We start from the raw sequence: 21,126 nt of genomic DNA on the forward strand, positions 1-21,126 counted from the left end.
AGGACCGCGCATGTTAAGGTTGAATGCTGGGCGCAGGAATTACGTATGTAGGTACCTAACCTAAGTACCGATGTAAGTACCTTATAACCCGAGCTTTATCCGGTGTTATTTCCCATTGAAGCTCCAGGTACCATCCTTAGCTCCCATCATCCACTTACTACCTCCCATGCTCTACATTTCTAAATTCATACGGAACGCATTTCGACTATTTGGCCTCAGTTGCTAAGATGATGAAATGAAATAATCATGGAGGCGATGCATCCGACCGCCGGGTGGGAGAAAGTGGGAGATAAGTTTTACCGCAAGACCCAGCTGTATACCGCGATATTCGACCAGGATCTTGACCTGGATAATTATATCGTTGCTGGTGCTCCATATGGCGGCGCTGTAGGTAAGCCGCTTTTTATATTATTACGTTTTATCTATGGCCCCAATTAAGACTTTGAAGGCCCTTAACTTGCACTTGTAATCTAACATGAGAGTTGGTTACTTCAATTGTATCGCCCTTCGGAGTTCAGGTGTATGGGGGATAGCTTATACACCGCATATAGCTCTCACGAAGCATCGAATCTCACTGACTTCGAATAGCAATATGTCGAGATGATACTAAAATCGTATCTTACCAGCCTTCCAAGTCATCAAAGCCCAGTATTGACATATACAGTTGCGCTGGTAAGCTATTGAAAAGCATTTCCTGGGATAAGGGTTCCATCAAAGGCCTTGGTTGGTCTGAAGACGAGAAACTTCTAGTCGTGAGCTACGATGGGACCGTGAGATGTTACTACAACCTGCAGGGAGATTTTACACAATTCTCCCTCGGTCGTGAAGCCGAAGATTTCGGTGTTCACTCATGCCGATTTTACGATCATGGTATGGTTGCCTTACTTACTAATAATATACTCATTTCTGTGTCCTCATACGATGAACCACGGCCAAAAGCCCTCGCATCGCCACCGGAAGGAGAGGTTTACGCCTGGGCCATCATATCCCCGAGTTTCACCCTGTCTAGGTCGGTAGAGGTACTCTTAAGCATCAACAAGACGGTCTATGTTGTGGATAAAACCGACTGTGAAGATCGATTCCTTGACATCGGCCCATTCTCACACATTGGCGTGTCTCCGAATGGGAAATTTGCAGCGCTCTATGCTACGGACGGGAAAGCTCATGTTATCACAGCTGACTTCCAGAGCCGGCTAAGTGAACACAATTCCGGGTCTCAGCTTACACCTAAATACTTAGAATGGTGTGGCAATGACGCCGTTGTCATTGCATGGGAAGATGAGGTGAACGTTGTAGGACCTAACAATGCCGTGGCAAGCTACGTCTATGAAGGTCGCGTCCACGTAATACCGGGTTAGTCGCAAACAATCCTCCTCTCCTACGGGTTGCTAATGTACGATAGATCACGATGGCGTACGGTTAATTACTAATGATGTCTGCGATTTCCTCCAAAAAGTACCAGATGTTACGGATGAAGTATTCCGCCTTGGTAGCGGGTCGCCTGCTTCCGTCTTACTCGATGCTGTAGAGCAGCTCGAGAATCAGTCACCAAAAGCTGACGATAACATCCAACTTATAAGACCAAATCTTGTTGAAGCAGTTGATACGTGCGTTGCTGCTGCTGGACATGAATTCAATGTCCACTGGCAGAAACAACTATTGAAAGCTGCCTCGTTCGGCAAGTCAGTACTAGATATATATAATAGTGACGACTTCGTTGACATGTGCGAGACATTACGAGTGATTAATGCCGTACGATATTACGAAGTCGGCCTACCCTTGTCCTACGAACAATATCAACGCCTTACACCCGAAGGATTAATCCAGAGGCTCATAAACCGCCATGAATATCTACTCGCTCTTCGAATTGCCGGGTACCTACGCTTGCCCACGGACCGCATATTTGTCCACTGGGCTTCCGCAAAAGTTCGAATCGGTACGGAAGATGAAGAGACCATCTGCCGAATGGTGGTAGAAAAGCTGTCAGGCAAGCCGGGCATTTCCTTCGAGGCCATCGCCCGCGCTGCTTACGACGAGGGCCGCGGCCGGCTGGCTACAGAGCTTCTGAATCATGAGCCTCGCGCGGGACGACAGGTCCCGCTCCTCCTGAGCATGGAGGAAGACGAAATCGCGCTTGACAAGGCGATCGAGAGCGGCGACTCTGACCTAATTCTATTTGTGCTACTCCAACTGAAGAAAAAGCTCCCACTAGCATCCTTCTTCCGCGTGATTAACGCACGACCGACTGCCACTGCCCTCGTTGAGTCTTCAGCAGCGCTAGAAGATGATAATGCGCTCCTTAAAGATCTTTATTATCAAGATGACCGCCGAGTAGATGGCGCAGGTGTGTTCGTCCGTGAAGCCTTGCGACAGCCTGATGCACGTACAGCAAGCGATAAGCTCGCCCTTGCCGCGAAGTTGTTATCTGATTCGAAGGAGAACCATTTCGAGTTGGTAGCTTTAAAGGAAGCAGCTCAGCTTTTGCGCATGCAGGAGGCTTTGGATCGGGACCTAACCGACACTTTTATCGGGTTAAGCGTCAACGAGACTCTATTCAAGCTGATTCGCTTGGGTTACCATAACAAGGCTAAGAAGGTCCAAAGCGAGTTCAAGGTTCCAGAGAGGGTGGCTTGGTGGGTCCGGTGAGTTGCTAAGACATGTTTATTATGTGTTTCTATACGAAAATAATATCTAATAATGCCCCCATTGTAGACTTCGAGCGCTCGTCGCGAAACGGGACTGGAACGAAATCGAGGACATTGCTAAGAGCAGAAAAAGCCCGATTGGTTGGGAGGTAAGCCCGTTTTCCCCTTGTTTCTCTACCTCTCCCTCCAAGTAATCCTATATTAATAGACCACCGCCCCCAGCCGTTCTTCAACCAGATCCTGCAAGCCGGAAACGCCCACCTCGCAGCCTCCTTCATCCCTAAGTGCACGAATCTAGAAGCGGGGGCCGCTATCACTATGTACGAGAAGTGCGGCCTGCGCGTTAAGGCCGCGGAGGAAGCCGTCAAGGCCAAAGATGCCGATGCGTGGGCTCGTTTGTTGGAAGCTGCCGGTAGAGACACGGCGGATGGGAGGGTTATCGAGAAGCTGGGGGCACAGGTGTTTAAGAAGTAAGCTGGGTAGATATATGTACTTTCTGATAGTAAAGGCCGGGCAGAGAATGTGGCAGTTATATCCCCCTGGTTATATTAATATAAGCACCGTTGATAATTAAACGTACTAGATGAGACTTTTATAATATGGCAAGCATAGGAGAGGTCATATTGTATGTACGAGCAGTCTATTAGAAAATCATTTTCGCATTCATTATCCCGACGTCTATGTGAACATTATCTTCTTCTCCTATCTGGCTACCTACTCGGAAGACCAGGGACGAAAAGGGAACGAGACTCAGCCTTACAAGCAAGACCACCCAGGGACAGATCCTTAGACCAGCATAAGCATAAGCCCCCCCCCCTTTCGTCCAACAGACGGCGAAAACAAGAAGAAGGAAAAAAACCAAATACAGAAGAGAAATAAGGAAGTGCCCTACCCGGCCCACAAACTCCTAACTGGACTTTTGTTTAGCATCCGGGGAAAAAAAAACGAACAGCAGGTTTCTCATGGCACGTCATGGCATTAAACATGGCGCAGCATAACACACAACGACTCCCATTTCCTTGATACCTGCTTCATTTTGCTTCACCTCCTCATCTCGCCATTCTGCTCATCGAGTCCCTTTTTTCCACCCTGGTCCCGACCTTTCTCGACGAATAAAACAGACATCGAAGACACCAGATAGATACCACACAACCACATGGAAAAGAATCCTAATGCCATCCCTTCCTTTCTATGTGGACATAGACCGTCCTCAGTAGGGACGAATTCCCGTAAACAATGACCCACAAACACGGAAAACCGACGAAGATGGAGGCAATGACAACTCAAAAACTTGTCTCTAGATACGCCGGCAAAGGCATGCATGTAGCAGCTGTACGGTGTGCTGTTCAGTCCTACCAACGATATCCCTTGTAGGAGGGGGTATTGGTATATACGGTGGGGTAGGTGGCAGACGCAGCAAGCAGATCAACCTCATAACGCGTACGTACGTAGTAGTGTAGTCGTCACAACAAGGAATATAAAGGGGGGTAGGTAACGGGAAAGAAAAAGGATCATAAGTTTTCTTCGTATTGCAAGTCCATAGTATTATGGTGTGCCAATGAACTCCCCTCCCCCCTCCCACGAGCCTGAGCATGGAAGATCTGAATTTTTGTACAGTGCTAGCTTCGCTTAAACACGTCGAGCATTACGGCCCTTTGCTTTTGGCACGGTCGTCCAGCCATCGGGGTCCGCAGCCGGGGCGGCTTCGGCTTCTGGACTAGGTGACGAAGGTTGAGTAGGCTGTTGGGGAGAGCGAGGTTCAGAATGACCATTCGCTCGACCACCTCTGCCCTCGTAGTTGCCTCGAGGTCCTCGTGGTGCACCACCGCGTCCTCGAGCATCGCCACGGCCTCGTGAGGCGTTGGCATACCCACCACGGCCTTGGCGCTGCTCTCCTGATGATGATGTTCTCCAGTTACCGCTCTCAGTTGCTCTGGACTTCGCGTTCTGGGCGCTGTCCCTGGATTTAACTGGTGCCTTCTGCTCTACAGCTTCGCCATCCTCAACACTTCCACTCTTCGGTTCCTCCTTCGTCTCAGTTACAACCTCGGCCTTCTCCTCGACCGGTTCAGCCTTCGCTTTCTCCGCTTTCTCCGCTTCGGCAGCGGCTTTCTCTGCAGCTTCCTTTGCGGCAGTCTCCTTAGCAAGACGTCGGTCTTCCTTTGCCTTATCATCCGCCTCTTTCTTTTCCTTCAGCTGTTGCTCTCGCTTCTCTGCGATCTCACGCTCTTTTGCCGCTGTATCAATAGGACGGGCGGCACCGAAGGGGCTCGCTTTAGACTCGCCAGTCGCAGATGGCAGTCCAGGAGATACCACATCTGGAGATTCGGATACGGTTCGCTTCTGAAGGTTGAGTCGGGGACGGCCTGCGGGAGCTGGGGTAGCAGCCGAACCAGCGACCGATCCACCAGCAGGCGATGAAGGCGCCTCAGATCCATCACGAGAGCGTTCAGGAGACTTCACCAGAGAGTCAGGCTTCATATTGCTGCGCCACTGGTTGTCGCGCTCCGCTGCCGTTGGAGTGCGCTCCGGACGCTCTGAGCGCTCGGGTCTATCTCTGAATTCTCTGGGAGGTCGAGAACCTTCCTGGCGACCTTCACCCCAGGTAGCTGGTGATGCCCTACGATCCTTTCGGAAGGTATCACCTCTGTTGGCATCATTAGTTCGGGGACGGCTGCTATCTCGCGATCCCTCAGGACGTTCAGGCTGAGGAAGTGGCGATAGGGGGCCCTTGCGCTCCCAGTTGCCGAAATCGCGAACCTTGCCGTCATCAGAAGGTGCATCTCGGAAAGCAGGTGTTCGGCGCTCCCCAAATTCGGCAGGACGTCGATCGTTACTACGAGATGGAAGGTCTGCTAGAGGGCCTTTTCGCTCCCAACTGCTAAGATCACGAGCGGACTCACCGCCGGCACCACGATTGTCTCGATCCTTGGCTAGAGAATTGTTAATAGTTATTCACTTAATACTAGTTATTGGTACTCGGACTTACGAGGATCGGCAATCTTAATCTTGATAGTACGGCCTTGGAAGCTAGTTCCATCAAGGGTCAAGGCCTTCTTCAGACCTTCGACGTTCGCAAACTCTGCATAAGCAAAGCCTTTTGGGCGTTGTTCAATTCGATCTTCGATGATTCGAACACTGGTGATTTCGCAGTCCTCAAAGAAGTCGGTGACAGACTCGTTCGTGGCTTCGTAAGATAGATTTCCTAGATGAGCGGTGTAAGGGGGTTTAGTTGGGAGCTGGGCCGGACCCTGGGTTGCGTAGGAATCGCGAGAGTAGCCTTAGGGAGTACAAGTTAACTATCGATTAAGCAGATAACAGTTAATCATCTCGACTTACCTCGATCATTGCCCGAGCCTCCGTAACTAGAATAGCCAGTTCGTCGTTCGGTGGAGGGCAAAGGCTGAGAGCCTAGGTTAGGGGATAAGAGGTTAGCAAAGTTAAGTCCATGTATAATAAAATCAAATCCCCATTAGGAAGTTAGGAATTATGACGTACCGAATGAGTCTTCAACTTCATCAGCCCATGATCCGCCGTATTCTATTTTATGTTAGCAAAGTCGCTCGTTCTCCTCGTCTCTCTGCTTTAATTATGGGATGCCTGAGTGTCTGTTTATGGAATGATGGCATTGTGGACGGTGGGAAGATAGGAAGATGGAACAGAAAGGAGACGGGAAGGGGAGGGCGAACTGACTCTCCTCCTGCAGAAAGGCCCCAAGGCTCATCTTCTGCTGCTGTTCCTTCTTCTTAGGCGCTGTAACACATCAATTGTTAGCATGTGATCTCTTGCGGCAGGGTGAGGATAATGAGCGATAACATACCCATGATTGCGGTGTTTTAGCCACGCGCAACGCTTGTCGAGGTCGTCGCGCGCAGAGGGGAGATGAATGGCCGAAGAAACTAGGCTTAGTTCTTCGGTTTAGTTGTTCAGTGATGAGAGAATATGGGTTAGAATATGGGTTAGACGGTAAGGCAGCAGTGATTTTTCACAGATGCCAGGCCGACAATACGATTGGGACGATACAAGTGGTAACCGAAAGTTTGCGGGATAGGCAAGGAGAACCGAAAAGTTTCCTTGACCAGAAAGAAAAAAAAATGGATGCTGTGAAAAAAAAGGCCGGGAGGGTTAGCTTAATTTTTTTCGCCAATGTATGAGAGATGGGGAGAATTAAGCCTGCAGTACAAGTTGACCAAGTACCAGCAATTTTTCAATTGTCATGGCGGGGTTCAGCTTTTAATAAAGTTAAACTTCACACATTTATTGTGCGTTTTTATGTGTGTTTGTATTGTTGTACCTTAGGAGGGGAAAGTTTTAATCCTAGGTACATAATTCTATAGCGTGCACTACCTTGTTTAGGTACATGTAGGCTGCCCGCTAGGTACATACTTACCTAAGCTGGACCTTAGGTATGTAAAGCTTGTACATACCTAGGTATCAAGACCTAGAGAGTTCGAGGGGCTCACCGATTCCCTTCCCAACTAGGTACATACCTAGGTACATGGAATAATTATTAAGATGCGGGCTGGACATGCTCGCGAGTGCCGCAGCTTTCCCTCAGCTTTCCCTTGTCGTTCATTGGCCAGCTTTTACTGGGCCATCGCTCAGGTACCTAGTCTCTAAGTACCTTAGTATCCTATCCTATTGATAGGTAGCACCTGGCGGATTGGCGGATTGAAGCGCAGGGATTTATTGCCGCCGATGGCTGTGATGGGTAGAATTCATATTTTGAACTGGCCTACAATACAATAATTCTCAACTCAGAAAACCTCCAATCAAACATGACTATTGATTGATTGATTGCATAGGTACCTAGTTATGCTTTAAACTTATGCTTTAGATACGAATACTTCTGCTCTTAATAGCAATAGTTATTCAAACGCTAAAGAAAACATCAGTGCCATCACGTCCGTTAGCACAATTAGTCTCTTTAGACTCGACCAACTGCCTTTACCTTAGGTAGTCTTATAATGAGACTGGCACAACGCCTCTAGTGCCAACCTTACTCTACTCTTTCGATATACCTACAACTATGGTTTCCTCACCGCAGCAACCGACGCCTCAGGGGCCCTCATCCTCAAATCCTAACCCTAACCCTGAGGCTATTAGTCCATATGATAGAGAGATGCCATCAGCAAATGATCTTATGGAAATTGCAAGCAAGTCATTGCAGACCGGAGTTATGGCTGGTAAAGTCATGCCTTAGCCAGCGGACTAATGGTATAGACCTACTAACTTGAGTTCATTCAGGCGGCGTTGGCTTGGTGATTGGGGCTGGTTCTGGTATTGTCCGATCAGCGCCACCAGCATTGTTCGCATTAGTTGCCGGTCTCCAATGGTTTGCTCTCGCGTCTACTTACACGGGTGAGGATTATCCTTCTTTGATCTTGTATTTCCAGCCGCTAATTAATATACAGCTTCAAGGGATCTCCTTTGGCATGCCTGGGGTGGTAAAGAAAACCTCACCACATCAGACCTAGTGAAGTCGAGCGGCGTAGCTGGCGGCGTGGCTGGGATGATCGGTGGCATGTTTCGTAAGTCTTTCCGATGTCCGTGCGTACTATATTCTGAATCTATGCTAATTACTATGTAGGGGGCCCTAAGAATATTATACCAGGTATTCTAGTTTTTGGCACTGCTGGAACTGCTGGTGCATACCTAGCCCAGCTCTTCAAGAGCCAGTCCAAGGATGATTCCAAGGCCAAGTCGGGCTGGCTTGATTCAAAATGGAGCCCTTTGAAACGATTATCAGACAAAGAGTATGAAGAAAAGCTCGAAGAAAAGATTCTCCGGATAAACGCCGAAATCTCTATCATTGATGATAATATTGCTGCTCTTCGAGCGTCAAGCGGCGCATCAACCAAGCCAGGCGAGGGAAGTAAAACAAATAATAACTCCTAAATTTTAGCCGGTATGCTGAGTTGTTTATTACAACTATTAGGATTTCCGTGCCAGCAACAGAAAAGCCTAGATAATGTTCTTTGATAGAAGGAACTAAACTCGGTCTATATTAGGTTCTGACGGGAGGAATTGGCACCAGAAATACCTAAGACAACCTAGTTGCGAGCACTTCATCAATCTCAGCCACCCATATGAGACATCATCATATAATATATATAGATATATATATACCCCCTGATACAATACTACAGCTCGAATCATCGCCGACTTTGCCGATAGTACTTCGCTTACTTAAAACGTGAGCTTTGCCAAGCCTTTAGTATTACAATGAGCATTAGCCGCCGTGTAGTAACACGTGCAACTCTTCAAGGATAGGATACTTACCTACCTAATCTAACCTAGACCGCGATTTCGAAGATCTTCATCACTATCATTGTTAGTCTTGATCGTACTGTGACACATTCAACGTAAGAAAGCTCGGTATGCCAACTATATCGAAAGATATAAGGCTATGTAGGTACAAAATGTAAATGCATGGATATGACCTCAGCATACGTCATTGCTTTTGTAGACAAACCATCCCCCACATATGATAATACAAATTAGATATACTCGCCTCAAGTTAGCTATCCGCATTCAACCCATTTACATTAACCCGGTTCTAACACTGTCTTACACGCCCGATATAGCTTCCTTTTTCTCAGACAACAGCCAAGATGACTGATTCGCGAGGAAGCCACTCGTCTACACTTGAGCAGACACCCCTTGACTCGAACCAACACGGTCAGGCGCAGTAAGTTGCCTCTCCTGTCTATTTCTGCATAGTTCAAACCTATAGTGAAATATATCCTAACTACCATTATACGATATACCGCTAACCTCCCCTGCAAACAGAAACATCATCGACGAGACCTCCGCGACATACGGCAGCACTACCCAGTCAGACCTCGGGGCCAACATAGAATCCCACGACGAGGCGCTCAAGGACAAGGTTGATGGCGCCGTGATGACCGGCCCGAAGAAAGCCGACGAAACTACCGGCGGTAGAGTGCAAGTCGGCGAGACGGGCGACTTACACGATCTTGCTGCAAAGAGGCAACCTTAGAAAAAAAATACTTATTCATTAACTGGCCTGGGTATGTGATAGGGGAACCTGTATGGCACTGGAGTTGGACGGTTTGATTATTTCGATACCGGAAAGAAGGTATAAGTACTTAAGGCATATCATAGGCACGGTATGTTTACTATTGCCCTTGGGAAACAACGTGGTGTTTACGCCTGGATAAATAGTACTCGGGACGCTCGGTCTATGTAGCTTCAAGCTTTAAGCAAGGCCCATGCACAAGAAAGTCCTAGCTACCTACTTAAGGAATACAATTTGATATTTTACTAGAAACTAGGCCCAATAAGTTGAACCTAATAGAAAAGACAAATTTTCTCTGCCCTCGCTAATATTCAATGGACAGTTCCCATGCTTACATTCTACATAAATGATCTGACTTCATGTGGCATCTTTGAATCAGCAAGCTAGTGTATGTCCCTTACTTGAAAAGGGGAAAGGAAAGAGCAGGAAAAAGCTAAAATATTGTAACACGTCTGTATAACGAAGATATGAAGTTCCTACCGAGTACTTGATATACGTATGAGCCTGGATATACTTAAGGGGGGTCAAGGACGTGAATTCTGTCGGAAGACTTACCCCAAGACCGACCTGATACGTCCATATATGAAGGAATACATGTATACCCGCGGATAAGATGTAGACCTAATATAAATATCTCCCGAGTAATGCGTATAGTTATTCTATCACGATCTATGTCTAAGCTGGTGATTTAATAGGTCTTGCCGGGCCCATATCCGATTCCTTCATGCAAACCCTTCCCTGCAAATATAAAACCAACTATAGGTAGGTATCATCGATATATATTACCGAGGGTAACAGTAGGTAACTTCGACATCGGCCACGGCCATTTTATACCTGTTATCTTTCCAGCGTAAAGGTATACATATACCTCGGCTACTCGCGGTAACGATTCTATTTGCCAGCTATCACGTCTTCGATACGCAATCTGACAAAGCCAGTTACCGGTGGGCAACTGTAGTCACCTCAAATAAAAAAAAAAAAGTCGAGACACGTCATAATATTCGATGAATAGTTAAGAGAGCTAAAACAACCGTAATAACCCTGAACATACTCCAAATTACCAGAGGTATCGAGGTCCATTAACAGACGCATACACGCACAAACGACCGAAATGAGAATATCCGGACCCCAGCCCCCGCAGCTTTCTCTGCTGGGTACCTAGGTATCCCCTTTGACCCACCACTCTTAAACCTTAGTCCTTCTTGATAACCGCGTCGAAGATCTCCTTCATCTTCTTAGCGCTATACTTCTCCTTCCGTTGCTGGCCGTCGGCGTAGTTGACGTAGGTGACGCCGAACCGGGTCTCGTAACCCTCGGCCCACTCGAAGTTGTCCATCAACGACCACGCCATGTATCCCTTGACGTTGACGCCGTCTTCGCTAGATGCCTTGGCCATCGCGTTGATGTAGTCCCGGAAGTACTCGTATCGGAACGTGTCGTTAAGGATCTCGGGCTCCTCTAAGTCGTTCTCACCCTTGATGCTTGTTCCGTTCTCCGTTACGTAGATCGGCGGGTAGTTGTACCGTTTGCTGAGCCAGTTGAGTAGGCCTCGGAACCCTTCCGGGTTGGGGCGTAGCCAGAATGATTGCGTCTCGGGGCCGATGCACTCGCCGTTCTTGCTGTAGGGGTGAGTTGATAGGTCGCCCAGGAAATCCTCCGGGGCCGGGTTGCCGTCGCCGTGCTTGACATAGTCGGCAGTGTAGTGGTTCATGCCGTAGAAATCGTTAGAGCCCTTAACTAGAGCTAGCTCTTCAGGTGTGAACTCCGGCAGTCGGTCACCGAGTTGCTTTCGCATAGAGTCGGGGTACTTGCCCAAGTAGATGGGGTCAGCAAACCACGAGATGGCAAACTCAATCTTTCGGTTGGCAGCTTCGACATCTCTCGGGTCCTCGGGGTCCCACGGGTATGTATAATCACCGTTCAGAGTGATACCAATCTGTCCCTTGTCCTTAGGCTTGAATTCTTCGCGGTATACCTTAACAGCTCTGCCGTGAGCAAGGAGTAAGTTGTGGCCGACGATCCAAGGCTCTCGGCTGGAATCACCGACAGCGGACTTGGCTCGGTTAGATGTGTGACCAGGGGCGAAGAACCCTGTACTGTATCCTAGGATAGAACTGCACCAAGGTTCGTTGAATGTGATCCAGTTTTTGCATTTAGGAATTGACTTGAAAACGATGCGGGCGTAGTGCTCAAAGTCGAGTGGGAACTCTTTCCTATTCAGAAGTCCGCCATATCGTTTGTCAAGCGCATCTGGGACATCCCAGTGTAGTAATGTTATGAAAGGAACAATACCAGCTTCAAGTAGGTCGTCGACGAACTTGACGTAGTGGTCAATACCAGCCTGGTTAACGGGATCATTCCGACCACCGAGAGGGATAATTCTTGCCCACGACAGAGAGAAGCGGTAGGCAGTAGCACCCAGCCTCTTCAGGAGGGCGATATCTTCGGCAGTTCTGTTGTATGAATCGCAGGCGACGGACCCGTCAGTTCCATCTGCAATCTTCCCCGGAATAGCACAAAAAGTATCCCAGATAGTTGCGCCACGGCCATCTTGTTGGGTTGCGCCTTCGACCTGGTAGCTATGTGCGGAGAAAGTCTGAAGTCAGCGGCGAAATTCTTTTAGTGTGTGGGTAGGGCTGCTATATCTAATAGAGACAAGGAGCTCGGTGGATAGTACTCACGCAGCTGTAGCGAAGCCCCAGAGGAAATCCGAGGGCAACGACATATTGAACAAGCGCTCTGAATTCTCAAAGGCGATAAATGGATATCTAGGATATTCGAGATTGCCCACTAGCGTTTCGATTTCGTCCGGGAAAATGGATATTTACTCTGATGCCCAGCCAATACTTCAGACGATCTCACGAAGGGTATATAGAGAGCAGAAGATGATGATGACTGTTGAGTCGAATCAAGCCGAGCAGAACGACTGCTCGACGTTGGAATGGAGGCTAGCATCTTCTTTATATATACCCTTGTGAGGTTTTAGGCTTTCAGAGGCGAGCTCGTCTGCTTTTCGATGTATAGTGTAGGGCCGGCACTTTCCCCTTTTCTCCCGTATCGGACCGTGACGACCGAGAACAACAGGCTTGTACGATGATGGCTGTATCTCCAAACCATTCATACCCATTCTAGCCATCCATACCCACATAGGCCATAGCAACCATCTCCGCCGCGGGGTAATTGGAGCTTGTAAGCACACAGGCAGAGAGACAGGGGCCAGTTTTTGATTTGGGATGTCCCCCCACAAACGAACTCGTCATGTGCCGGAATCATATTAGATCCCAGCGACGGCCCGTGTCTCCGGCCACCGAAAGGCACATGTCTATCCAAGTCTCGAGTCTTGGCCCTTTATGCAGCCAGGGGTTCGTAGAAACTTCGGCGGTACAGCCGAGTGGGTAGACACGATAGTCCCCATCCTTCGAACAGCGGTGTTCCTTGGATTCGGGATAGTCACGAATTGATGAGTGGCGGCGCTAACGATTCAAAAGATCGATCTTGGCCACCCGCCTTGCCTGCTCCGTTGGAATGCGGCGCAACATCCCTTCACATGGAAGGGTCATAAACACTTGCTTAAACATTAGACCCTGGAAATGGCTTTAACGTCAAATTCAGCTTGGGAGCCGGTTGGTTTATGCCGAGTCCCGGAGATCAATGTCGTCGTACATACATAATGACTTCTCTTATACGTTGTTTTGCGGAATCTTTTTCCTATGTCCATTCACCGACTACCATCTCGGTCGCTGCAGAAAGATCTCGGCGATAACTACTCGATGATTTAAAAATCACCTGTTTCGGGCTTACCCAGTTTTCCTGACCGAGTCGATTCCCTATTCGATACAGCTTTATTCTTTCAGACGGAATCTCGGATCTCATTGACAGATCACTAATGTGTATCCTTGCATATAATGAGGGCTTCAACATAAGATTTACGTATCTAGTCGCCGCGCTGCAGGAATAAAAGGCACTGCCTGTCGCTAACTGGAGAACCCAGGAGGAAGTGAGCATGTTTCCGACGGATGCAGTACTTATCCTATTTCGAACCGATCTTTCTTTCTCGCTAATGCTTTATAGTTGTATCGTCCGGTAGCGGGTAGATTCGATCGGCCGCATGTACGGCGACCGAGCGATCAAAGTGATGCCCTAGGCAGCAGTATTCCCGCCCTCTCCATCATCAACCTCTCCGCGTTTTCTCTTACTCGTCGTAGGCAATTCATAGAATAGTACCGTCTGCCCTGTTTCGTCCCCTGCCGCATCATCTCCCGTCCATTCTGTGATTTCGTACTCGACTCGAGCCTTGCCGTCTCGACCTTTCCTAACACCTTTTGTAGTATATATGTTGCCTAGACGACTCCCTAAAATCATGCTTTCAAACCATGGAATACCAGCTACGTCCCGTCCGATCAATTGCGAATCTTGGCTGGATGCTTGAGTAGGTACAATATCCATAAGGTCCAATTCGGATTCGTCGGGAATCAGGCCTAGATCCTCCAGGTCACGAAGATCCTCGGTTAAGAGGCTACCCAGCGTCAATTGAATATAGTCGGCTTCACTCCTGGGTTCTTCGGACCAATACGACAAGGGAGTCCCGCAGAACCCGCAGAATTGTCGCATAGCATTTTGTTCGGCGGGGTGGGAATAGGCACGTTTAATATTAGTCCGAGACTCGTCGGGGAAGAATGGAAACATTTGGCTATGGTACCATGAAAGCGGAACTCTAAGGAAGGCCGAGAGAGGCGTCGCTGATGAGATTCCTATCCATATGCTGCGTTAGCTCCGCGTGTATATTGCAACTAGCTAACCTAGACGAAAGAACAATAGGGTTCATCAAATTTCTACTTACTGTGGCCTATGGTCGAATCAAAGAGGACCTGAGCTCCTCCCGATGAGCCCCCGGGTATTAGGATCGTATACTGATTCCTGCCGCAATCGCAACTTCCTCGTAAAGTTCTATCGGAGTTCATCATGTATCGTTCTCAATGATTTAAATTTGAGGGACGAAATTGAGTGAAGATCAATGAAACTTATTGCCAAATGAATAAAATTGCAGAGACGAGACAGAGATGGTATTGTTATGAATTAACTAGTTAGTATAAATCTTAATATGTATATTTAGGTATGTAGAAGTTGGAATCGTCTGGAATGAACGAAACTGTTCCGATTCGATAATCTCGTGTTTTAAGAATTACCTATAGGTGATGATGATTCCAGAATGTTTCGAAACATTCAATTAAAGCGCGTCATAAAGTGGGCTGATAACGTTGGCCCCACGTATAATGAGGTGACTGCTTGGTCGACACTTGCTCGTTCCATCTGATAATTCGTTATTGCAATTAGCCAGATACACTAGACTGTAAACTTTATGTAATATAAAAGGTAGTTACGTCATTAAACGCAAACATAGGACACTTATCGAAATAATAAAGAACTCATAATAAATATCACTAGTCCTAGTCTCAACAAATATCCGAAGTTATATTCTCATGAAACGGCTTTCTCTAGAACGCCACGATTTCCATTCCCCGCATCCCGGAGATTGTCGTCCAGCTCATCGGCAGCTTGATTTTCCTCCTGGGTCGTAGCGGACTCAGCATCTAGGAGACCCTTATCGGATCGATGTAGCCACCACTTGAAGAATATGGTGAAGAATTGTGCTATAAATACCTGTTCCACCGTATATAAGAGTACCGGGACTTGGATAGACGAGATGGTAAAATTGTCGAGCTGAGACCACATGGCAGCAGCTAACGGGATCCCTACGCTCGTAGTCTTTGCAGCTCCGCAGAAGCAGACAGCAACAACAAGTTCTTTGGGCATCTTTTTAACCGTCACAACCTTCCGAATTATCCCAGGTAGACGAGAGCCCAGTCGTGAGTCAGCAACATAACCATTGATTACCTTAGTAAGGACCTCCGGTGGCGATGCTACCCAGTAGCAAATAGCAGTAAACAATATATATTCTGCTATGTTTATAAAAACATTGAATATTATAGACGATTTGGGTAAAGCAGTGAGTGCCCCTGTCTGGAACGCCCCTGAAAAAGTCGACCTAACAGCATATGTCAGTTTACGTCGAATCCTACACAATCTTCTCTGTTCCTCTAAGGAGGTTGGCCTACTTACCAAGCTACTAGCATAAGCAACACGGAGCAGAATTGTGCTAGGTAAAATGTACTCAATGTCCAAGACACCTGCTTCGGAAACGTCCATCTTAGACCCTGACCGACGACGAGCGGAAGGAGAACGCTGAGCCCTAATTGCTTCATGACGTTGGCATACATTGGCCCTAAGGTATCTGCTTTCGCCGGTTTGAGTGAGTCGAACTCGCCTCCGCTAGGAAGAAATCCATATATTAGCCAGGGCGAGAGAAAGGATCCGACAACATTCCCAATCACCACTTCGATAATAGCGGCGGCTTCATCACCGCCCGCATTTCTCGTCATTACTACATTAGATGCGATAGTGGTCGGGATGCAGCTAACTACGACCATTCCAACGAGAATGCTAGCATCAATCGTCCCCGAGCTCACTCCTCCGGCAACTATTATGATATGGATTATGACTAGGACAGATCAGCAAAAACGACACAACATGGGAACGCAAGTAGAATTCCGTACCAAGTTGAATAACGGGTATGAGAACAAGATTTATTCCTTGCACTACAATGTGCAGACGCCAGTTCATTACATGCTCCTTGAGTTTTGCTGGGCTAAGCTGCATCCCGTTGATGAAAAAGATCAAAGCAATGCCCCCATATAGGATAGAGTATTCTGAACGAATGATACCACCACGGGCCGCAACATCTGAAGGGTAGATCAGCAACCGAGTGCAATACTAAGATATCCAAGTCTCTGCTAACATACGAGGAAAGAAATATCCCAAAATACAAGCAAGACCAAATCCCAACACTAGCCAATTGCTCCAGATGAACCCTAGAACTCGCTTGACCGCCTGAATAAACTTTGGGCGTTCTTTCGTAACGGCGCTCTCATGAGCTCTAGGAAGCTCGCTCATTATTTCCGGTCCGCTCTCACTTGAGTATCATAACCACTGATCTTAAGTAGCGACCGGGTTGGTACCTGGCTTGAGTGGTGATCGCGAATACTTAGATGACGATCAAATCCAACAAAATAAAAATTTGGCATTTCATGATGGCCCAAAGAGGTTATTGAGAAGGTTACGATGGATACGACTTAGAGCACGCAACAGCTCCTATCATCGGAAGGACGCCGAAGTTAATCCCATTAGGCTAACCCCTATCCCCGATTCCGACATCGAGAAAGGATCCACTCGCAAAACCACATGGCGTTCCCATTTCCTTTTCGTGAGACGTGACGATGGCGATCTTACTACCGTGTACTGCGTCGAAAACTCAAACATTGAAATAGAGAAGATAAACTTACGTCATATAAGATCAATATATAGCAATGATCCAAGGGATAGGGGAAAGTTTATATTTTGTCTCGAGACCCTTTCACTTCTAGATCATTTTTCTATCTTCTACCGGCCCGTCGCTTTCGTCCCGTCGTCTTTTCTTTCGCTACTTCCATCCATCTACTAGTTACCCTATACATAGGTAGTTACATATGTCTCAAATCTTCTGCAAGGAAGAATTCGGAGGATGGTCCCTGACACGCGGGTTTCATCAGTGAAGATCGACAAGGCCTGGACTTCCGAGACCTTGATCCGGAACAGCGCCCGTTCAATCTGAGCCGTTTGTTTGAGGTAGGTAATTATTAGTTAAGGCTTTTAAAGGTCCGTCTATGCAAATTTCTCCGCCGGCTGACTCCTGATTTAGAGAAAGCTCTTCCCCGTTCCGCGCCCATTTTCCGAAGGTATCATTTTTCTCCTTGCGGCTTTGATTCGGAGCCAATACTTCAACGGTCTCTTTTCCTCTTTTGGACACCATTCATACGAATTATCCTAGCTTTCCCCTATATTCTACGCCACAATACACGCCGACTATGTCAACACATTCTACATGTTACGCGATATCAGCGCTTGGATTAATTCTAACTGGACAACTTCAACCTCGCCGGATTATGACTTCCTAGTTTGGTACCTAGTCTATCTGAAGTGAATATCGATGTCGTTGCATTACATTCACCGTATTCACCGACCCATGGGAAATGTCTCCAATTCTGCCATGCGGTCCCATACGCTTGGGTATAACTTGCAGGTCTGGTTAACCGCGCCGGTTCTCTTAGGAACTCGGGTCCGCCGCGGAACACCCAACGTTGTATTCCAGCATTCGAACGACAGCTCTTCGTCATCGTCGCTGCGACCTTCCAGGGGGCGAAACGTACCATAAAATTATTTACTTTGTCATTTACCAGAAATAGTGATTCGCTTATCGGAAAGAGTGGGTGAAATAAATAAACGAACTTCTATTGCTTACCTCATTTAGTATCGAGTACTTAGAACACATGCGTAAGTCGTTCCCATAATTCGGCAAGATACCTATCAAACGACTATGAGACTTGAGTATCGGTTGCCTGTTAGATGGATAGACCAGAGTTTTTCACCAAGTAGATCCGCTCCATCGTCCCGAGCCTCCTAAATACTGAGTACTGAGACAGAGTCACATTTTGACCAACCTTGGCATTGATACAAGAACCCCTAACCCCACCTGAGAACACTATATACGCTTTCGTTACAAGGCTGTGGGGTAGGTAGGTGAATATATGCATGCTCAAACCCTTTGCTCTTTATATAACTTACTGGCCCATGAAAAAACGATATCATAAATCGAGAGCATTTAGAATATATAACTACCTATATGTCGTACAATGTACCGTCTGATTTTACGGCCCATTAGGTACTGTTGTAGCTGTATAAGTCACACATTCGCTACACGCCCATTGTTGGAAAAAAAAACATATTGCAAGTAACCATAATGTCAAGTAAGCCGTTAAAGGGGAAATGCAGGTTTTAGCATTGGAACTCTCCGTCAACCCAGTACCTCAAACCCCACGCGTTTTGAGTAGCACCCATGTCTAGTATAGATATAACAATAGCTACGCATAAGCAATCCTGGGTGTAATATGCCGGCCTATCGAGGTAGTGCTGATGAAATGGACATACAGCAAGGTGCCGAATGAATGAGAATAGCAGTATGCCCAAAAGCAAGAAGGTAATATACGCGCGCTTATTAAATACCTAGGAGATTAAGCATAGTCCCTTTCTAACTTTAGCAGCGGAGGTTCTGTACTGTTTGCCAAGAGATATATACTACCTACCAGTATCATTCCAAAATGAGCTCCCGGTAACCGGAACCGGTTGGATGCCAATCGCGGATTTGAGCGAGCCATCTAGCTCAGAGCATCTACTATCGTTTAGATGACGAAGATATACCAATATCTCGTTCCGCTAGGATCACGGGAGCAATATAGTGGAAATCTAGCAATTTAAATCTAGCGAAGTACGGGCTTGAGCGAGCTATGGAATCTTCGAAGGCCGTCTACATGCTTAATTACTTCACCCGCCAGCGTCGCGTAACTCACGAGGGACGTTACAAGGAACGTTAGAGCAGATCGCGAACCAATACCTCGACTTGTGACTACATAAAGTGCATGTATATCAAGCCATTTTCGTATATCTATTCCCTATAATGGATACCGGAGCATTCTGGTTCTCATATTATTGATATGACGACGACATACATGCTTGCTTGCGGCTATTCCGAGCGGAAAGGCCCGTTCCGAGGATATCTGTCGTATAGTTTCAACCATGCACTTCGTCGATAAAGTGGTTATTAATACTATAAACTCCAGGGGTTCGATATTCCCATTCACCCCTGAAAGTTTTGCTGCGGCTAGGTTATGAGCCGGTGTAGAGTTTAACACCGGAAGCGTAGCCGAACCGAACTTGAACGTGTTGGTTCCCGAAGGATGCCATTCGGTTAGGAGAGGAACTCGGTGAGATTATAAATAAGAGTGAAAGGTGTAACTTGCAAATATTGGAAATGCATGACTTGCTCGGAGAGGTGTTGCTTGGGTAAGACTTAGATAATTCGTCAGTCTTATAAGGACTAACGTTATCTATGGGTTCGTAATTCCTTTTTAGCAGATGCCAAACGTATCGTAGTAGTTTAATATTAGTACATTAGTACATGTGGAGTAGAGAGATTCAAATATCAAAGATTTGTGTACCTATTATCATAGCCCCTATCCGCCTCCCGGCCCTGAACCAACAACGCGCCTTTTTATATAGCTTCCGATGGCCCCCTTTTACTCCCGGGAAAAGTCGCATACCTACCTTTACCTATACTTAACGCCCAATACCTTGGTATATCTAAGAATGATATGAAGAAGAGATGGGGTAATCAAGTCCCTATTTATTCATTGTATTTGTTAAAAGGGACACTCGCATACCAGGTAGGTACCTAATTCAAATAGTGATATCGTAGTTTCAACACGCGTGTAATAATAATAAAAATGTTTAACAATATTCTATTTGGTTGCCTCGTGTAATTATAATGCGTTAGAGTCCTCGTTGTCGTGCACTTTAGATAAAAGGGAAAGCTTGTTTTTTAATACAGCCTACCCGCGACCCGAAAGGCCTCACACCCAAGTCTGATGATAATTGTGTTATTCTAAGGGATATAATAACTGTTCTTCCATCGTAGCGAATTCAGTGGTACGTACGATACCGGTGGACCAATCCGCATTTTCAGTTGTAGGGGCACGATGGGGGACTGGTGCCTCCTGGGAGCTACTCAGTGGACCAAGGCGATGCTCGTCTACTTTCCTGTTGGATCTAGTATTTCGTGAAGTGCTGCTCGAACGAGGTCACGAATTACTTTTCCCTGTTCCTTTGGTATCTGCTGAAGATGAAGCCCATGGTCTGGAAATCCAACACATATCCATCGATTTTACGCCACTAGTTGCTTTAGGCATCGAAGGGAGGCAGACAACAAAGAACATGAGGGTCATTTCGCCCTCAGCCCATAGAAACATTGCTGATCCATCATAGACTATATCGAACGAGTTAAGGTAAGTCGCAGAGCTGGTAATTCGAAAGCCAGCAGATACAACACAACTTATATTAACACAATTAGGGTATAATACGTCTTTAGGGAGATATTCTGAACTGACAATATACCCGTCGCAAATGTAAGAGAAACAGCCAATTTTCTCCTCGGTGGCATTTTCAAATTCCAAAAAACACATTGAGGAGCAAGAAGGATTATGAAGTCAGATATCAAGTTAAGGATACCGGTAGAAAGTGTCTAGGCACCAACCCCCTTCTATAGTCTTGTCCCATATTTTCTGATGAGGGAAACATGCGAGATTGAAAGCAATAAGGCAAGTGAAATAAAAGAGTAGGTTGAGCCACAGTAGTAACGAGGCGGAGCAAGTAGCATGGAAACAACCTCGTTGTTCAATAAGGAACTCCCACCCTTACTGTGATTATACGTGCCCACCCAAGTGGGTAAGTACT

The 21,126-nt window shown here is 46.9% G+C and overlaps 8 protein-coding genes across 8 annotated transcripts; 3 read left to right on the plus strand and 5 right to left on the minus strand.

The window, feature by feature from the left end:
* The first annotated feature begins 153 nt into the window (after positions 1 to 153).
* On the plus strand, positions 154 to 3,287 carry F4817DRAFT_345660 (vacuolar protein sorting-associated protein 16). The gene is made up of 5 exons (XM_049304297.1): positions 154 to 391; positions 589 to 1,353; positions 1,403 to 2,642; positions 2,713 to 2,794; positions 2,868 to 3,287. Exons 1-5 carry the CDS (start codon positions 247 to 249, stop codon positions 3,117 to 3,119), a joined length of 2,484 nt encoding a protein of 827 aa, XP_049156500.1. The 5' UTR covers positions 154 to 246; the 3' UTR covers positions 3,120 to 3,287.
* An 834-nt stretch (positions 3,288 to 4,121) lies between these two features.
* On the minus strand, positions 4,122 to 6,630 carry F4817DRAFT_201001 (uncharacterized protein). The gene is made up of 6 exons (XM_049298578.1): positions 6,466 to 6,630; positions 6,339 to 6,398; positions 6,144 to 6,185; positions 5,985 to 6,056; positions 5,635 to 5,925; positions 4,122 to 5,578 (listed from the first exon to the last, which is right to left on the minus strand). Exons 1-6 carry the CDS (start codon positions 6,467 to 6,469, stop codon positions 4,275 to 4,277), a joined length of 1,773 nt encoding a protein of 590 aa, XP_049156501.1. The 5' UTR covers positions 6,470 to 6,630; the 3' UTR covers positions 4,122 to 4,274.
* Positions 6,631 to 7,347: 717 nt separating this feature from the next.
* On the plus strand, positions 7,348 to 8,816 carry F4817DRAFT_201068 (uncharacterized protein). The gene is made up of 4 exons (XM_049298580.1): positions 7,348 to 7,831; positions 7,893 to 8,006; positions 8,060 to 8,176; positions 8,236 to 8,816. Exons 1-4 carry the CDS (start codon positions 7,675 to 7,677, stop codon positions 8,541 to 8,543), a joined length of 696 nt encoding a protein of 231 aa, XP_049156502.1. The 5' UTR covers positions 7,348 to 7,674; the 3' UTR covers positions 8,544 to 8,816.
* A 133-nt stretch (positions 8,817 to 8,949) lies between these two features.
* F4817DRAFT_201070 (uncharacterized protein) lies at positions 8,950 to 9,883 on the plus strand. The gene is made up of 3 exons (XM_049298581.1): positions 8,950 to 9,336; positions 9,438 to 9,778; positions 9,834 to 9,883. The coding sequence occupies exons 1-2, from the start codon at positions 9,260 to 9,262 to the stop codon at positions 9,646 to 9,648; spliced, it is 288 nt and encodes a 95-aa protein (XP_049156503.1). The 5' UTR covers positions 8,950 to 9,259; the 3' UTR covers positions 9,649 to 9,778; positions 9,834 to 9,883.
* Positions 9,884 to 10,323: 440 nt separating this feature from the next.
* F4817DRAFT_201113 (glycoside hydrolase family 1 protein) lies at positions 10,324 to 12,503 on the minus strand. Its single transcript, XM_049298582.1, has 2 exons — positions 12,369 to 12,503; positions 10,324 to 12,266 (listed from the first exon to the last, which is right to left on the minus strand). Exons 1-2 carry the CDS (start codon positions 12,410 to 12,412, stop codon positions 10,880 to 10,882), a joined length of 1,431 nt encoding a protein of 476 aa, XP_049156504.1. The 5' UTR covers positions 12,413 to 12,503; the 3' UTR covers positions 10,324 to 10,879.
* Positions 12,504 to 13,827: 1,324 nt separating this feature from the next.
* F4817DRAFT_318436 (uncharacterized protein) lies at positions 13,828 to 14,648 on the minus strand (the record flags this gene model as incomplete). The annotated part of the gene is made up of 2 exons (XM_049300910.1): positions 13,828 to 14,438; positions 14,528 to 14,648. The coding sequence occupies 2 exons, from the start codon at positions 14,646 to 14,648 to the stop codon at positions 13,828 to 13,830; spliced, it is 732 nt and encodes a 243-aa protein (XP_049156505.1).
* Positions 14,649 to 15,165: 517 nt separating this feature from the next.
* On the minus strand, positions 15,166 to 16,698 carry F4817DRAFT_360513 (putative sodium bile acid cotransporter; the record flags this gene model as incomplete). The annotated part of the gene is made up of 4 exons (XM_049306289.1): positions 15,166 to 15,733; positions 15,808 to 16,246; positions 16,302 to 16,487; positions 16,548 to 16,698. 4 exons carry the CDS (start codon positions 16,696 to 16,698, stop codon positions 15,166 to 15,168), a joined length of 1,344 nt encoding a protein of 447 aa, XP_049156506.1.
* A 3,331-nt stretch (positions 16,699 to 20,029) lies between these two features.
* Positions 20,030 to 20,971, minus strand: F4817DRAFT_345676 (uncharacterized protein). Its single transcript, XM_049304298.1, has 2 exons — positions 20,781 to 20,971; positions 20,030 to 20,724 (listed from the first exon to the last, which is right to left on the minus strand). The coding sequence occupies exons 1-2, from the start codon at positions 20,831 to 20,833 to the stop codon at positions 20,475 to 20,477; spliced, it is 303 nt and encodes a 100-aa protein (XP_049156507.1). The 5' UTR covers positions 20,834 to 20,971; the 3' UTR covers positions 20,030 to 20,474.
* Between the last annotated feature and the right edge of the window lie 155 nt (positions 20,972 to 21,126).

This window comes from Daldinia loculata (genome assembly GCF_022478755.1).
Source record: "Daldinia loculata strain CBS 113971 unplaced genomic scaffold F4817scaffold_46, whole genome shotgun sequence".
Lineage (NCBI taxonomy): Eukaryota > Fungi > Ascomycota > Sordariomycetes > Xylariales > Hypoxylaceae > Daldinia > Daldinia loculata.

Excerpts from the sequence above, each read along its gene's own strand:
- F4817DRAFT_345676 (XM_049304298.1), bottom strand. The coding sequence starts at position 20,833 with ATGCCACCGAGGAGAAAATTGGCTGTTTCTCTTACATTTGCGACGGGT. Across the intron at positions 20,725-20,780 it reads ACATTTGCGACGGGTATATT|TTGTGTTGTATCTGCTGGCT; the intron begins GTCAGTTCAGAA and ends TGTTAATATAAG.
- F4817DRAFT_201001 (XM_049298578.1), bottom strand. Across the intron at positions 6,057-6,143 it reads TGAAGTTGAAGACTCATTCG|GCTCTCAGCCTTTGCCCTCC; the intron begins GTACGTCATAAT and ends CCCCTAACCTAG. Across the intron at positions 5,926-5,984 it reads AGGCTCGGGCAATGATCGAG|GCTACTCTCGCGATTCCTAC; the intron begins GTAAGTCGAGAT and ends GTACTCCCTAAG.
- F4817DRAFT_345660 (XM_049304297.1), top strand. The coding sequence starts at position 247 with ATGGAGGCGATGCATCCGACCGCCGGGTGGGAGAAAGTGGGAGATAAG. Across the intron at positions 392-588 it reads TCCATATGGCGGCGCTGTAG|CAATATGTCGAGATGATACT; the intron begins GTAAGCCGCTTT and ends GACTTCGAATAG. Across the intron at positions 1,354-1,402 it reads TCGCGTCCACGTAATACCGG|ATCACGATGGCGTACGGTTA; the intron begins GTTAGTCGCAAA and ends AATGTACGATAG.
- F4817DRAFT_201070 (XM_049298581.1), top strand. The coding sequence starts at position 9,260 with ATGACTGATTCGCGAGGAAGCCACTCGTCTACACTTGAGCAGACACCC. Across the intron at positions 9,337-9,437 it reads AACCAACACGGTCAGGCGCA|AAACATCATCGACGAGACCT; the intron begins GTAAGTTGCCTC and ends CCCTGCAAACAG.
- F4817DRAFT_201113 (XM_049298582.1), bottom strand. The coding sequence starts at position 12,412 with ATGTCGTTGCCCTCGGATTTCCTCTGGGGCTTCGCTACAGCTGC. Across the intron at positions 12,267-12,368 it reads TGGGGCTTCGCTACAGCTGC|CTACCAGGTCGAAGGCGCAA; the intron begins GTGAGTACTATC and ends CTCCGCACATAG.
- F4817DRAFT_201068 (XM_049298580.1), top strand. The coding sequence starts at position 7,675 with ATGGTTTCCTCACCGCAGCAACCGACGCCTCAGGGGCCCTCATCCTCA. Across the intron at positions 7,832-7,892 it reads GCAGACCGGAGTTATGGCTG|GCGGCGTTGGCTTGGTGATT; the intron begins GTAAAGTCATGC and ends GAGTTCATTCAG. Across the intron at positions 8,177-8,235 it reads GATGATCGGTGGCATGTTTC|GGGGCCCTAAGAATATTATA; the intron begins GTAAGTCTTTCC and ends ATTACTATGTAG.